The 17,960-nt window shown below is 35.3% G+C and overlaps 1 protein-coding gene across 1 annotated transcript; it reads right to left on the bottom strand.

Moving 5' to 3' along the window:
* Nucleotides 1–1,176: 1,176 nt before the first annotated feature.
* LOC140756880 (uncharacterized) lies at nucleotides 1,177–17,647 on the bottom strand. The gene is made up of 9 exons (XM_073092414.1): nucleotides 17,354–17,647; nucleotides 11,569–16,508; nucleotides 9,984–10,164; nucleotides 8,168–8,375; nucleotides 7,198–7,307; nucleotides 6,029–6,127; nucleotides 4,543–4,738; nucleotides 4,074–4,170; nucleotides 1,177–3,443 (listed from the first exon to the last, which is right to left on the bottom strand). The coding sequence occupies exons 1-9, from the start codon at nucleotides 17,612–17,614 to the stop codon at nucleotides 2,387–2,389; spliced, it is 7,149 nt and encodes a 2,382-aa protein (XP_072948515.1). The 5' UTR covers nucleotides 17,615–17,647; the 3' UTR covers nucleotides 1,177–2,386.
* Nucleotides 17,648–17,960: the final 313 nt, after the last annotated feature.

Consider the following 17,960-nt stretch of genomic DNA (forward strand, 5'->3'; position numbering starts at 1 on the left):
AAGTATTTTAATTCAATAAAAGAAAACATAATACTATGTAATATGCTTAACATTTACTTGTACTGATTATATTTCAATTATTTTTGTGGACGTTTGAGATCTGAATAACATTATTTTTACCATGTGTTATATCCTTACATATAAGATATTTTATTTTAACATATGTTTTTAGATCCCTTCTTATCATAAAACATTCTACGTCTACAAGAAACTTTCATATACTAAAACATTTAATAATGTGTTGTACATTTTTTATTGTCATTATGCCTCCATGTTCGTAATCAAGTTGCAATATGCAGTATTGTTAATATGTTCCTAGCTTTAGCTCAATGTGCATCACATATATAGGTATTACTTTAATATAAAACTACTAAAAGAAGACGTCAAATTTGACAAAACCGTAGCACCTACTGGACTTTTTACATTTTTTTTTTATAATATAAGATTAGCTGACGAGCATGCAGTCCACCTGATGATAAGTGGTTACTGTCGCCCATGGACATCTGTAATCAACCCCAGATAGGATTAGATATTCCTACTTGAGGTCGGCCACAGATGCGCCGCTACCCCTGAGGACTAAGCTGGAACGCCTCGGAGAAGTATGCCTCTATTACCACACCCTGCAAACCGGAACACAGCAGCGCCTAACACTGCTGTTATTAGGTAGAAAAAGGTGTGGCGGTGGTGCCACCGGAGTCGAACCACAATGGGTTCTACCACCTTCAATATATCTACAATTTACTTTTACGACGCGACTCGTTTCTATATTCGGAGCGGACTAGAAGTTTGGAGCGGACTATACCAGTATGCAGTAAAAGCAGTCAGCAGAGGGAACATAACACACTGCGTGTTATAGACAAAACTAGACCCAGAATAATATAAATTCATAATTTAGATGCCCAATTGGACATTCATCGAACCTGAAACCCTCAATATGTGAAAATACAAAGAAAAAAAACAAACCTTTAAATTTTTAGTCATTTATTAACAAATCATACTTATTCACTAAAATAACTTTTTGTTTTACCAAAATAACAATATTAGTTATAATAAAGCTTCAATTTAATCACATTATCTTTCTACAAGATAGTTACTATATATATGAAATTGTATGTAATAAAATAAACTATAAACTAAAAAAGGACTTATTTACAAAATATACAAGAAAAAAATCACATTATCTTATATTTAACTTTAACGGTAACATAATTTTATATACACTGATTTCACATTTATATATATTTTATAATTTTTAAGTTATATTTTTCAGCGCACTATGAGAGGGAATAAATAGTGGTGAAACGATTGTTGTAACAGAAATAGTTACGCTGGACGGTTACATTGTAATAATATTTATTTATTATCGACTTATAGGCAATATATTATGATACTAGCTGACCCGGCAAACGTAGAGTTACCATATAAATAAAAAAAATGTTAAGGGTGAACAACCCTTATCACTTAGCGGTATGAAAAATAGATAGTAGCCGATTCTCAGACCTACTGAATATGCATATAAAATTTGGTGAAAATCGGTAAAACCGTTTCGGAGGAGTACGGTTACCTATATTGTGACACGAGAATTTTATATATAATATAATAGTATAAAATATGTTTTATATTTATATTTATTTTTGGTTTTGTTAGTTTTACTTTTTCCTTATACAGATTGATACACAAACCCTTTTTACTTCAAAGAAATATAACTACTTCTTATATTATACATAGGATACATATATTTATACTTGCTACATTATACATACGTTTATAAAGGCAATTATATGAGATTTCATATTAATCAGGACTAGCAACGCTGTGGCCGACCTCAGGTAGAGTCCGCGCCAAACTGCTAGTCCGCTCTGAAGTTGTTGCGAGCAAGTGTAGTCATACAGTTTGCTATGGCGACGCGATTCATTTCTATATTCAGAGCGGACTAGCAGTTTTATGCGGACTATAGAACTCTAATCTAATCTGGAGTTGATTACAGATGTCCATACAGCAGTGACTTACCATCAGATGGACTGCATGCTCGTTTGTTACTTCTATATTGTGAAATAGGTACAGGAACATAATACATATCATACTTATTATAATATAGCATTAGCAGACGAGCATGCAGTCCACCTGATGGTAAGACTCCTGCCGGCTATGAACATCTGTGATCAACCCCAGATAAGATTAACTTCCTACCTGAGGTCGGCCACAGATTCGCCGCTACTCCTGAGGACCATGTTAAAACGCCTTGGGAAATTGTCTCCCTTATCACACTTCAAACCAGAACACAGCACCGCTTAACATTGTTTTTATAACAGAAATAGGTGTGACGGTGGTGCCGGAATCGAACGACAATATACCTTTAAAATCACACTTTGGTAGCCAAAGTAAATCAATCTAAGCTTAACGGAGGACTAGCATCAAACTCCTCTTCAAAAGGATTGCTTCCCTTCTCATCTTCTAAATTCGAAAAATTCAATTTAATAGGATTTGCTGCTCGAATCACCCGATTGTTTGACAAGATCGGACTCGATTCCAATTTATTTGACGTAACAGGACTGTCATTAACATTTTTTGTACTGGCAACACTCGAAATGTCAGCTGTCAACGGACTTTTGTACGCGCTTCCCGCGTTTTTTATTTTATTTATAATATACATGTTATTCAAAGGCGGTGGTTCACCATACATTTTTAATTTAGCAATCTTTTCGTTTACTTTTTGTTTTCGCTTTAAAATCTCTGGTCGTAAATCTAAATCACTTATTTTAAAACTAGACTCGAAATCTAAGCCTGTGAGGTTGAAATTGTTGTCTTTTGTCAATGGGGAGTCTATAAATATCTTATTCTTTGTCAAATTATAGTCACTAGTATTAAATCTGTATGGAGAAACATTATTATATCTATTTAATAATACATTATTTTTACTTAAAACGCAATCATCAATAAATTTCTTCTTGTCTACACAGCAAAATGATTTAAGCAATACGTCGGCCATTTTGCGAACATTTTCAAATTTGGAACTCTCTGTAAAAGTAGACAATTCCATCGCGCGGTACTGCGGTATGCTTTTCCTGGTGTTGCCAGCGCGTTTCAGTAAGTTCGAGCATGCAACAATGTTGCCAGGTGAAAAAATATTTTCATAACCGAACTTTTTTATCCCGCCCCAAAAGTTAACACAGATAATATTCTTGTCTATGTCCGTTAGGTACACATTTTGAAACTGTGCTTTCTTGTCAAACTCTTTTGTCGATGGTTCGATTAAAAATACAATACCTAGTGTATCTATTTCATTAAAATCTGTTCCCATTGTCGGATTTTGAACTAATTCGTAAATGGTGAAGCATTTTCGTTTTAATGACTGTATTAGAGGTTTAAACTTAGCATTTTCCTTGTACTTCGACCTGCAAAAAACTGACTGCCTACCCGCTGAAATTTGTATTTCAGAATTTCTGAAAAATCAATACAAAATCCTCATTAAAAACTTTTAAAAACACAAATAAAGATTAGTTCTATAAAACTACCCTCATTATCGATTTAAGGGGAGGGTGGGAATTTTATAAAGAAATAGTAAGCAAACAGTCACCTGATGGTAAGTGGCTACTGCCGCCCATGGACATCTGCAGTCAACCTCAAATAAGATAAGAGTCACACCTGAGGTCTGCCACATCGCCGCTACCCCTGAGGACTAAGCTGGAACGCCTCGAAAAAGTATATCTCCCTTACCACACCCTTCAAACCAAAACACAGCAGAGCTTAACACTGCTGTTTATTAGGTAGAAACAGATGCATATAGTTATTATTAGAATTTGAAAATTGAAGGTAGAAGAGAACCCTTTGTGGTTAGACTCCGACGGCACCACCACCACACCTATTTCTACCTACTAACAGCAGTGTTATCCGAAGCGTTCCAGCTTAGTCCTCAGGAGTAGCGTTGCATCTGTGGCCGACCTAGCGTAGGAATATCTAATCCTATCTGAGGTTGATTACAGATGTCCATGGGCGGCAGTAGCTTACCATCAGGTGGACTGCATGCTGATCTGCTACTCCTATATTATAAAATAACAGAAAAGTATATTTACCTCACAGCAGTAGGAACTACATTGAAGACATCAATCCATGAACCCTCCTTTACTATATCTAAGATTGCATCATTCGGACGCCATATTGAAATCATTGCTGAAAGAAAAGAAATATATTGTTATACACAAATTCACACACACTTAAATGAACAGTGATAGCCTAGTGGTTAAGAGACTCTGCCTCTCGATCGTGGGGTCCGAGGTTCAAATCCCACGCAACCCTGATTTTTCAAAGTTATGTGCATATTAGAAATTAATTATCACTTGCTTAAACGGTGAAGGAAAACATCGTGAGGAAACCTGCATACATGAGAAATCTTAAAAAAACGTTTTCAAAGCTATGTGAAGTCTACCAATACGCACTTGACCAGCGCGGTGGACTACGGCCTAATCCTTCTCATTATGAGAGGTGACCCTGCCCAGCAGAGGGACAGTAATGGGTTGATGATACAGGGATACAAAAACTCACCCTTAGTAACAACCACATTGTCCACCCCCTGGAAATCAGCCACCCTTATCTTCAGCAACGTCACCACATTCCTGCCTGTATCGAGACCCTGCTTCTGTATCCTTTCCTGAAATCTCTTCTGGAGTGCTTCTAGCAGCTTCTCTCTCCTTCTTGATGTGTCTTGGAGGCGTGTTGATTGGGAGTCGGTTAGGTGTGTCTGGAAGAACGAAATTTGGTAGTAGGTAGTGGTAGTACGGTAAGAATATTTTTTTACAAACAAAGTTAACAAATTATATTTTGTATTCGTTTTTAATCAACTTTAATCCTGGCATATGTGCGGCAGTGTTGCCCTCTAGCGGCTTATGGGGGGAAGGGGGAAGTCCGCTTCGGACCTCCGATCCTCCTGGGGGCCCCCAAACACAGTTGCTAAAAATATTATCGTCAGAAGCAAACAATCTATGAAATGTGTATCTGTCAGAAAAAAAAGGTCACCGAATAATTCTATGACAGATTTGTCATTTTGTAAAATCAACTTTTTACTGAATTTTCTGAAGGTGTTAGAACCCTTTGTGGTCGACTCCGACGGCACCACCGCCACACCTATTTCTGCCTCATAACAGCAGTGTTAAGCGCTGTTGTGTTCCGGTTTAAAGGGTGTTGTAAGGGAGACATACTTTTCCGAGGCGTTCCAGCTTAGTCCTCAGGGGTAGCAGCGCATCTGTGGCCGGCCTCAGGTAGGAATATCTTATCCTATCTGGGGTTGAGTACAGATGTCCATGGACGGCAGTAGCCACTTACCATCAGGTGGACTGCATGCTCGTCTGCTACTCCTATATTATAAAAAAAAACATGGAGGCCTCCATTTAACTTTCCGCCCCGGGCCTCCGACGACACTAATCCGCCACTTGTGAGTTTAAAAAGCGCTATATCGCGCGAAAAACCGTGACTATTTTCTAGAAATTATTTACTATGTGACGAAAACCCAAGACATCCGCCCCTGTGACCAAGCATGGTATTTTTAAAGAAGAGTTTCATACAATAAAATGTGATAAAAAAAAAAATTGAGATGCATATTTCTTCCATTAAACATCTGTATTTTGTATTATAGCACATATTCCATATCAAAGTATAGTATGCTATAGTCTTCACAATTTAATAGGCCCATTTTGACACATGCCATTCTAATGTCATTAATGTTTTAAACTCACTTTTTAGTAGGCAGTTTACGATCACGTGACAGTTAGAGCTTGCGGCTTCAAATCATTACACTAGAATTTATTTTCTTTTCTCCTTTTTATTAATTATTTAGATGATTTAGAAAAATATTAAATAAATATTCTATTTACAAAATATTAAGTAATCTATACAATACGATGTCGGGTTGTAATCGATTTGTCGTACAAATCGGTTTCGTTGGTTATCGATTTGTATGTCACTTGCTTAGAGCCTACAGATGGCATGTGTCAAAATGGGCCTATTAAATTGTGACGATTATACAATAACATACCCGAAATTCATTGGAATCGCCACTCTTCATATTTTCATTCAACTGCGTACCACTTAGAAGGCTCTTCTTGAGGTCTAAACCTTCAGATTCAGGCGAATCCTGTAATTTCCAGATTAAAAAGATTTCAAATATGCTAGTCTATCGTTTAACTATATGATTAAACTAGGAAAGGTACCCTGTGTCCTGTGACAACATGAGTATAGTCCGCGTAAAACTGCTAGTCCGCTCTGAATACAGGAATGAATCGCATCACCTGTTCGCAACATTCTCAGAGCGGACTAGCAGTATGGCGCGGACTATACAAAATTTCATGACAATCGGCTAGGTAGTTAAGTCGTGGTAGTGTAACTTTCGCACTCATAATATTAGTTAGGATTTTTATGTTTTTAATAATCCTTTTAATTTATATCGATCATGTAATAAGCCCGAACGTCACCCAAATGTATTTGCCCCAGTACTAAACTTTCGGACGTTCTACTACTATTTACCTTCTATTACTAGCCGAGCTCAAAGTACTGACGTCATAGACCCGAGCAAAGTCTGGCGTCACAGACCCGAACATTACATCAACGTCACACGCTCGAGCGTGACTTCTGACGTCACAGACTCAAATTTTACATGGACGCCACACGCCCGAGTATGATATCTGACATCACAGACCCTGCTCGGGTCTATCTAACGTCACGTTCCGAGCATTACGACTGATGTCACACGCCCGAGCGTGACTTCTAACGTCACGAACCGAACATTACGACTGACGTCACACGCCCGAGCATTCCTACTGACGTCACACGCCCGAGCGTGACTTCTGACGTCACGACCCGAGCATTACGACTGACTTCACGACCCGAGCACTACTACTGACGTCACGAGCCCGACCGACACACACTCAACTTCCAAATACAAATAAATCTTGTATATAAAATTCTCGTGTCACAATGTTAGTTACCGTACTCCTCCGAAACGGCTTTACCGATTTTCACCAAATTTTATATGCATATTCAGTAGGTCTGAGAATCGATATTTATTTTTCATACCCCTAAGTGATAAGGGTTGTTCACCTTTAACATTTTTTTATTTAAATGGCAACACAACGTTTCCCGGGTCAGCTAGTTATTCTAATAGCTAGCTAGTCATACATTTGTCCCATTATACATATAAATACACACCTGTTCAAAAAACTCCTTCTCCACTTCCTCATACAACTTCTCCAGTTGCATCTGTCTCTCCGTTTCGTATTTCATCTGATGAAGATTCTCCAGTCTTTCAGAACGCGTCACTGCAAAAGAAGCAACATATCTTTTATTATAAATACGTATTATTTCAAGATTTTAGTAGGATTACTTTACCAGATTTTTCTATCAGAGTTAAATAAACCAAATATTGATTGGAGTAAAAATGATTTTAATTTTAAGATATACTGCACATATTGCTCAAATTCTAATTCGAAATGCAGCTACCTTTTTATAATATAGGAGTAGCAGACGAGCATGCAGTTCATCTGAAGGTAAGGGGCTACTGCCGCCCATGGACATCTGTAATCAACCCCAGATTCGATTGGATTCCTATCTGAGGTCGGCCATAGATGCGTCGCTACCCATGAGGACTAAACTGGAACGCCTTGGAAAAGTATGTTTCTCTTACCACACCCTTTAAACCAGAACATAGCAGCGCTTAACACTGGTGTTATAACAAAAATAGGTGTAGCTTAACACTGCTGTTATAACAGAAATACTCGTAGGTGTGGCTTAACACTGCTGTTATAACAGAAATAGATGTGGCTTAACACTGCTGTTATAACAGAAATAGGTGTGGCTTAACACTGCTGTAATAACAGAAATAGGTGTGGCTTAACACTGCTGTAATAACAGAAATAGGTGTGGCTTAACACTGCTGTTATAACAGAAATAGGTGTTGCTTAACATTGCTGTTATAATAGAAATAGGTGTGGCTTAACACAGCTGTTATAACAGAAATAGGTGGGGTTTAACACAGCTGTTATATCAGAAATAGGTGTGGTTTAACACTGCTGTTATAACAGAAATAGGTGTGGCGGGTGTACCACCGGAGTCGATCCACAGAGGGTTCTACCACCTTCAAAACTATATTGGTTCTATTTTCTATTTTCTACTGGTATACCTGTACTCCCATCCTGGAACCTCTCCACATGCAGCGCAGGGTACACTCGCACAACCAGCGCTCGTGTTCTCGCCACCTTGCCCCCAGACACCAGGATGGTGGACAGCTGGGAGGTTATGCTCCCGTTGCTATGGTAACCGAGTTTAGCGTCCCAGTGAGCTGGCCGCGTGGAGTTGCCGAAGAGCTTGAGACGCACTGAGGATGTGTCCTGGAAATATTAATTTATGATTGTTGATAAAGTATATTCTTTCATAATATAGGAGTAGCAGACGAGCATGCAGTCTACCTGATGGTAAGTAGCTACTGCCGTGCACATCTGTCATCAATCCCACATAGGATTAGATATTCCAAACTGAGGTCGGCCACAGATGCGCCGCTACCCTTGAGGATTAAGCTGGAACGCCTCGGAAAAGTCTGTCTCCCTTACCACACCCTTCAAACCGGAACACAGCAGCGCCTAACACTGTTGTTATTAGGCAGAAATAGGTATGGCGGTGGTGCCGCCGGAGTCGAACCACAAAGGGTTCTACCACCTTCAAATTGATTTAAATACTCGCGAACAGTGACAGTGAAGGTTAAGAAACTCTTGTTCGAGGGGTCCGAAGTTTCTCCCCATCTATCCCTTTGTAAGACTTATTTTTTCATTCTTCATCTCTAATTCTCTCAGTTTCATACTCTTATTCCCTCTTCCTCCCAATACAGTACTAATCTCGTTATACCGCATTTTCAATTATCTTCTTATTACATGCCTGTATATCCCTCTTTCTTATCAAAATTAATCACTAGTCTACTACGACAATTTTCACTATTACTTTTATACTAGCTGACCCGGCAAACGTTGTGTTGCCATATAAATAAAAAAATGTTAAGGGTGAACAACCCTTATCACTTACGGGATTCATAAATAGATAGAATATTTGAAACTGCGATGGTAGCGAAGTCTGTCGAATCCAATGTGAAACATTCCAAAATCAACAACTACTTACGAATTAAAAGTTAATTAAAAAAACCTTTTCCCACGGACTAAATTCTGAATCTAAACCATTCTCAAGTCCCCTTGAACACACACAACAAATATCATCAAAATCAGTCCAGTCGTTTAAGATGAGTTCAGTGACATACACACGCACATAAGAAATATATATATATAAAGATTACGAAATTGATCCCCTTTTCTTCCCAACACAAGATTAAAGTCTTTCCAACATAAGCCTTTCTCAATTCTCTTCTTAAAATGTAATCTTCTTTTATTGATGTGTAACGCTGTTGGATTGCCAAATAAATGAATAAATAAATAAATAATAAGCTCTGCCTCCCTCCCTCTTTTTTTATCAAAGCTATTCTGTAGAGACGCGTTTCCCAACCTGTGGTCCGCGAGTATATGTATGGGGGTCCGCGGTGTCATCTCTGGACCACACATCAATCGCTCATGAAATGCAAAAGGGCCGCTTTACTGCTATTTTCAACCACATACCTATGTGAAAAGGCATTCTCTACTCTTGTTTATACAAAAAACAAATACAGAAACAGATTACAAGTAGAATCTGATTTGAGATTACAGCTTAGTAGCAACACCAACCTTCACATTTCTTTTTTCATATTTTTCATAATAAACAGTTATAATTACCTTCTGCATTTGTTTTTTTTTTTTGTATCTGTAATAATTAAAATAAATACCTAATCCATTCTTTTTGCTGTTTATTTCATTAAGGGGGTCCGTGAAAACTGTGCTTGATTTCCTAAGGGTCCGTGGACTGAACAAAGTTAGGAAACGCTGCTGTAGCTAATAGAATCTCATTAATTCTCTAATACTCACCTCCCAAGGCGAAACGCCCTGTTCACAGTTGAGCAGTTCAGCGCCTACTGTAGCTATCTTGCTGCCAACTGCAATCCTACCATTGCATACCAGGTTGACCAACATACGATCCAAACACGCCTTTACGCAGTACCAACCGTCTGTGAGCAACAATTCTATTGTGGTTGATGGGTTGGTTGCACTGAAATTAAAAAAAAAAGTAAAAGCTATTATTGATTTTTTTTATTTATTGAACACCAACATAATTTACACGAAATATATTAATAAAGCGTGAAACAAATAGGAGAAAACAGGTAAATGCCGTTAAAATTACTGGTGAAAACTGCATGCTATAGAGCTAATAAAAATATTGAGTAAGTTTTTTTAGAATCAATTCATCGAGTAAATTAGATACACACACAATAAGTTAGGTTAGGTTAGGTTAGGTGATGGGGAGCGGTTGGAGCCAAACCTCACTAGGGGGAAGGGGGGTGGGGTTGAACCGCTCACGTAATCACTCAGTACTCAACGCTACATTTCACGTAATTAATGGATGTCCGCTAATTAAATATTATTATCGATACAAACATCGTTTTACCACTAGTTTTAGACAATTGCGGATAATAATGTTTATTGAGCGTCTATTTGTATGTATGTCTTATAATTGCTACTTGAAATAATAATTATTTAGGTGTCTCAAGAGATAAATATTAAAAAAATAATTATTATGTAAAAAAAACCCGACTGCTTAGAAATATAGCCTGAGGTTTCTCCTAGAATTTAGACAACATTTCATAATACATATGTGAAAATCTGGCAAGTTGTTTGGGCTTTAGGGCATGTAAAGTTGTCCCCTACGCAGCGCCGAGGACGGCCACCGGGGGGGTTTTAGTGCGGTAAGAATCCCACATAACCCCGTGCCGCTCCCACGGCATAGGGTACCTTTTGAAGGTTACCCCTAGTCAACAAAAAAAAAAGGGCATGTAAAGTTGCCCCTGTATTTCCGGGACCAGAATAGGGCTACGGTATCCCCTGCCTGTCGTAAGAGGCGACTAAAAGGGGCTTTCGGGGTAGCGGGCGGCAAGAGTTCGAACCGCCCGGCCAGCGACCTCGGGATGTAAGGCGATATGTGTGGCCGCATTCCATCGTATACACCAGACGGTGTGGTGATACAAACCCACCTGGGCGGAGCCCGACGGGACAGTGCGCTGAGAGGACTCCGGTCGCGTTCCTTTGGAGATCCCGGAGTCCTCTACGCAGCGCCGAGGACGGTCACCGTTGGGGTTTTAGTAAAAGTCCCATATAACCCCATGTCGCTCCCACGACACCGGGTACCTTTTGAAGGTTCCCCCCCCCCCCCCGAGAAGAAGAAAAAAAGAAAAAAAAAGGGCATGTAAAGTATGAGACACACACACACATACATACATACATTCGAAAAATATAACCCACCACAGTTGGGTGTTAACCAATCTCCAATCTCAGGTCTGCTGAAAGAAATTTCTTTAGAAATAAGCAGTGCCTTTGCACTAAATTTTAGATATAAGCTCTCTTTTGTATTGTATTTTGTGTGCATAAATAAATAAATAAAAATAATAAAGAAACTTACCTGTTCACCCTTACTCCATCCACATACACGCCAACAACAGCTAGAACCATAGTTCTAGTTGAAACGTCATCTTTTTCTAGAATTTTCCTCAACGCGGGTCGTTCCACATTATACAACTCCTTGTCATATCGATACTTTAGCTGCTCTAGAACATTCTTCACCGAGCACACACCCTCCGTAGTGTCAGCAAACCTTATTTCGTATGAAATTAGTTTCCACATAATCAATTTCAAATGGTTGTCTAACCAACCGTCCGGTATTATTTTTCTATTTACAGATTCAAGAAAACACGTCTTTATATTATCTGTTGTCCAACTGACATCTGTCAAATCGTTTCTTTGCCGCGCGAATTCAAAATTTAATAACGTGTCGAATTCGAAATTCAAAATATAAGGATCTATTTCTTTATTTTTATTCTCATTAATATTACTTAAATCTTTTAAAGTATACTTCTTTGTTTTCTTGTAAGTTTCGTTAAATTTATATTTGGTATCTGTGGTTGGGTTGGTATTATTAGTCTGTACTTTAAAGGTACTTCTGTCACTTCTATATGGAGTTTCGAATTTCTTTCGTTTTTTCGCTTTAGGGCACGAGAGAATAGGGCTTCCAGACCTTTTAGATTGCTTTGGCGATACATCACTATAAAAATCTTCAGTATGTAAAGATTCTTCGAAATTATTTAGTACTTGTGTATTAAGAATACTGTCTAAATTTTCTGAATTATTTTTTGGAATTTCACTGTCTATATTTGATTTAATTGTATAACTTAAATTGTTGTCTATATTAGCAAATAAATCCCTGGATTTCTTCAAAGAATCCTCAGATATTTTTATAGTTTTATTTGTACCAGTTTTAAATCCAAATTCCTGTACATTTATATCTTTATCAGGATCTTCAACTTTCTTACCATCAGTTTTATTTATAAATTCACGTTCTTTCAACTTATTTTTATTTTGATTATCAACATTAAAATCTTCAAATATTTTTCTCCTAGCTAAAGCCTCTTCTGATACTTTCACAGCCTTATTATTAGCTGTTTGAAAACCTTTGAATATGCCACAATCAGGTTTTATTTTACTTTCCATTCCATCCACTACAGATGGAATTATAACATTTTGTAATCTCTCTTTATCATTAAAATTGACTTCTTGATCAAATCCAAAATCTTTAAAAATGTCTTTAGTCTTAGCTAACGCGCTTTCAGATATTTTAACGTTTTTATTACTTGCTGTTTTAAATCCTTCGAACGATTTTTTATTTACCTCAATGTTAGCATTGACTTCAGTGTTCGTTGAATGTTTCATACTATCTTTACCATCTTCATTATCATAATTATCTCTATAACCATCAGTTTTAGATTTATCATGACTACAGTTAATATCTATATCTTGTAAAATCTTCTTACTTTTCAGTAGCGCTTCTTCAGAAACTTTCACAGCTTTATTACCAGCTGTTTTGAAGCCTTGAAAAGTGAACTTATTTTTAAAATTCCCACAATTTTCATCTTTTTCAATACTGTCAATATCTTTAAATATATTTTTAGCATTCATAATAGCTCTTTCAGGAACGTGTATATTTTTGTTACTCGCTGTTTTAAATCCTTCTAACGCTGAAGGAAAATTATCACCTTTTATACTAGTTGCTGTAGTATTATTATTTATCGCTTCAAGATTATTAGTAGTATAATCCACACTATCAAGTATTTTCTTACTTTTTAAAAGAGCGTTTTCGGAAACTTGTATGTGTTTGTTACTAGCAGTTTTAAATCCTTCAAAAACTGGAGGTAAATTGTCACTGTCTTTCACCCTATCTGCTGTAGTTTCATTATTTATCGCTTGAACACCACTATTATCTATATCTTTAAATAACTGTCTACTGTTTATAAGAGCTTCCTTAGTAACTTCTATGTTCTTGTTACTAGCCGTTTTAAATCCTTCAAAGACGTTTATTCCTTCGTCATCACAACTTTTATTATCCCTATGAGCCATTTTTGTGTTCAAATCATGTTTACTATTATCTTCAATATTCATGTCAGGTACATCAATGTCCTGTAGAATTCTCTTAGATTTTGTAAGAGCTTCTTCAGAAACCTCAATAGGTTTGTTATTAGCTGTTTTAAAACCACTGAAGGTAGATTCTTTAGTATTATTATTTTTGTTTGGCAAAATTCTTATATCATTATTATCATTCCCTTCAATTCTTATATCTTTGTTAGCTCTAACTGTATTTATCTCTTTAAATGTTTTAATCGTCTTTGAATATGCTTCTTCAGATATGTTTACTGTTTTACTGGTATTCTTAAGTCCTTTGAAAATAGTGATGTCTTCATTAATTTTATCAGGTTCATGTGAGTCAACATGATTTTTATTTATTTTATCATTAAGCGACCCTTCAGTATTATATTTGGTAATACAAGGGTATGCCTCCTTGTACCTTTTAGTACAAATATCATTCAAATGCAAATCAATTTCTGCATGACTATAACTTTTAACTTTAGATAATTTAAAATTACTCTGGCCTTTATCACGTAAAGGAACTACTTCACTTGGAGATTTTTTATTTATCCTATTAGCACTATAATTTAAATATTTAATATTTTCATCCTTATTGTTTGAGGATTTACTTTGGAGACGTTTATCTGCTTTTGACTTACGTTCTGTGTTCAGCTTATTCTTATTACAATCAAAATCATTTGTAAAATCATCCAGATCGAAATCTTGAAATAAATCCTTTGTTTTAGCTAACGCTTTTTCAGATATCTTGATTTCTTTGTTATTACCAGTTTTGAATCCCACAAAACTAGTGGCAGGTTTGGAATTAGGATACATTCTATTTTCAGTAACTTTTGCTATTCCAGGCTCAAAATTTTCATAATTTCCTTTGTTGATTTCTTTGAAAATATCTTCACTCTTTTTCATAGCCGTGGCCGATATTTCAATGTTTTTATTGCTAGCTGTCTTGAAGCCTAAAAATTCTACATTATTATCTTTTTGTTCGTATTTAGAAATCGATTCTTCAATAGACTCATTCTCAAATTCTTGTAAGAGAGTTTGGTCAACTATGTTTAGGTCTTCATTATCGTCATTTTTGTGAAATAGGTCATCATCAACAGACATTTTGTCATTATCATATTGAAGATTAGTTTCCATATTTTTATCGGTTTTAATCGATTTCAAGTCAGTATTTGTAGGTTCTTCTTTAGCTAAAGCTTCTTCTGAAAGTTTAATTCTCTTATTATTTGCTGTTTTAAAACCTAAAAATTCCCTCTTTTTTCCTATCACGTTCAAGCTAGGTGCTTCACTTTTAGTATCAAAAATATCTCCTTCAATGTCTTTAAAAACATTTTTAGAATTTTGTAACGCCTTTTCTGAAACATCAATAGATTTTCCATTTGCAGTTTTAAATCCTACAAACTCAGCTTCTAGAGGATTTATATTAATATTTTCTTCTTTAATTATATCAGCATCATTTTCTGTATTTAAATTACAGCTTCTTTTATCATTAGACAGTTCTTTAACAATATTAATATTTATGTTATTAGAATTAGCATCATAAATCTCCACCAACTCAGTAAATGTTAGGTCCTCATTAGTTTTTTGATCTATATTATCGAAAATACTTTTCGCTTTATCAAAGGACTCTTTTAAGACTTGTATGGACTTATTACTACATGTTTGAAAGCCTACAAATACTGTTTTGTTTAAGTCTAACATTTCAGACTTAGGTGATGTCTTTAAAGGACATGTCATAGGTAACTCATCTTTATTATTTTCCAAATAGTCATTTTCTTCATCACTACTAAATAGAATTTCGTCTTTTATACTGATACTAGGTCTTTTTATAGGCGTTTTAATTTCTGCTGCATTTGTTTCTTTGTTTGAATAATCTTTGTTAGAATCTTCATTATTTTTATCTGAATTACTCTTATCAACTAACAGCACTTTATCTTCTTTATCAAAAGCTGAAGTTATGTCTTGTATAACTAATTCCTTATTAATAATTTGCGAATTGATCAAATGTTTTGCAGTTTCAAAGTCTGCAATCTCTTCAAGAACCGGTATAGCTAACGACTCGAATTTTTCAAAAGCTTCCAGTGTATAAACTAGCGGAGATTTTCTTTCTTTCTTTATTTTGGGTTTAAAATGATTAAAGATAGGACTACTAGGACCTTCTGCATCCTTAATTCTTGTATCTTCTTCATCAAACATTTGTGTATCATCACATTTTTCACTTAAACTATCTTCTTTAATACTGTATGGCAATAAATCAATTTTATCAGATTCTGTTTTACAATCAGTACATATATTATCTTTATCTTGCTCTTCCACTTTACTTGAGGGACTGAGTAATATATCTGTAACACATTTTTCTATATGCATATATTCTTCATCTGCTGTACTTTTTACTTCACTTATTAATATATTTACATTAATATCCTGTACATTAACATTTGGTATATTTTCACTTCTATCCTTAAGCATTTTCTCTTCTTTAATTTCTGTAACAGTATCTTTAAAAAATTGTTCTATAACTGGTTTAATATTAATTTCCACTTCATTTTCTTTACTTACAGACATATTATCATTATTTGTTCTACAGTATGATGTCTCAAATTCCTTACAAACATCTGTGTTAATATCAAATATATCACAATCATTAGTAACATTACTCTTATTTATATTTTCACCATCATTCCCTTCAATAAGCTCATTTCCCTCGTCAGGACTCCTACTAACATTATTTTTAGTATCTTTTTGATATAGAGTACTATCATTTTCCACACATATAACTTGTTTGTCTGGTTTATGACAGAAAGTAGTCTCAAACTCGTCCGCCATACCCTTGTTGACATCTACCATTGCTTCAACACTGTCGACAATGTCGATAAGTTGTGTGTCTGTCACGCATTGTGTTTCAAACTTGATTTGCTGATGGTGAGTCTGAAAAGTTAGAAAATGGAGCTTTCTTTAAGTTTGAGAATCATGAAATAAAATCTTTTTTTTTTCTTCTATTTTGACATCGCCAATTATCATTTATATATTGTTTTGAAGAAGCATTAATATAAAATCTTTTAATTATAATTTTAGATGAGGGGGCTTGGAGGTCTTCTTTACTTACTTACTTTATATATAGACCAAAGTGATATGAGATTGTACTAAGAGAAAATATGTAGAAATAATTATCAGGGTCTAAATTATAATTTACACAGAGTAGGACGAATAACCATAATATATGTTATTTTTAAGTCAATCTCGAGAGATCTCGTGAGATAATTTAAGACAGTCCATAATTAAGTAATCTAAATTATAGGAAGAGGGAGAAATACAAAATGTTTTGTTATAGACAGTAAATTTGAGAATGACCTCCCGAAATTTATATACCAATATTCATACAAGAATATCTGATTAAGCTCTATGGGAGCCATAGATTAGTAAAGATTACTCACTCCTAACAAGAAAATGTACCCAGTTTTGAGAATTGAAATAGTTGCGTAAAAAGTTTTGCCACGTCTCCGTGCTAAAATGTCCCTAAAATATTTGAAATAATTATGTATTTATTATGTAAATTACGCAGTATTAGTCATTTATTCGTAAATTTTCTCTAAAAATGTTTTTATTTGTCAAGAATCCAAAAAAAGAACTTACTAATAAGCCGTTTGTGGCTTCATTCAATTTCAAGGCGGCGAATCTTTACTAATCTAAGATGGGAGCATAACGGGGATTAACTAGTTTTAGCACTTTTAAATAAAGAATTTTGTGTGTACGTATAGAAAAGTATTTCTTACCTCTCTCCTGTACATATCATTAACATGAAGGAACTCCGATTGTTTTGTCTTCGTAATATGATTACGCTTTCTTTGCAAACAGTCTGCTTTTTGCATTTCCCTCAACTGCCGTGAAACTGAAGAAATCACATCCTGAGGTTTTAATATTTTAGAAGCTGAACACTGTTTATTTCGAGTGTCGTATAAAGACAATGGTTTTTTCTCACTGCGCAACTTAAGAATGGCTTCAAAAGTCTCGATATTATTCCCACTTTCGTCCATTTTAATAAAATATAATATTGAACATTTATTTTTAAAGATATAGTTTTGTTTTTTGCACCGCGAATAAGCAAACAAATGTATTTTTAGAATTTGACACTTTTCGTAGATTTTAGATGTCATTTTTTCTGTTTGAAATGTCAAGTAAACAATAACTGACAATGATAACTTATAGTCGTAAATCCGTTTTGTATATTAATGGAATACTTTTTTGGATTTAATTGCAATAAAATAATTTTAAACATGTCATTAATTGTATTTTATACTCTAAACGCAATTTATATTATATTTTTAATACCAACAAAAAATATTTTTGAGTTCAGTAAATAAAAACTTTCATGACAGAAAC

This window comes from Epargyreus clarus, unplaced genomic scaffold, assembly GCF_041222505.1.
Source record: "Epargyreus clarus isolate Ecla_fem2 unplaced genomic scaffold, WU_Ecla_fem_2.2 ptg000036l, whole genome shotgun sequence".
NCBI lineage: Eukaryota > Metazoa > Arthropoda > Insecta > Lepidoptera > Hesperiidae > Epargyreus > Epargyreus clarus.

Coding starts and splice junctions, on each gene's coding strand:
- LOC140756880 (XM_073092414.1), bottom strand. CDS start 17,614: ATGGACGAAAGTGGGAATAATATCGAGACTTTTGAAGCCATTCTTAAG. Junction 8,376..9,983: donor AGGGCGTTTCGCCTTGGGAG/GTGAGTATTAGA, acceptor TAATATTTCCAG/GACACATCCTCAGTGCGTCT. Junction 3,444..4,073: donor GTAGTTCCTACTGCTGTGAG/GTAAATATACTT, acceptor TTGATTTTTCAG/AAATTCTGAAATACAAATTT.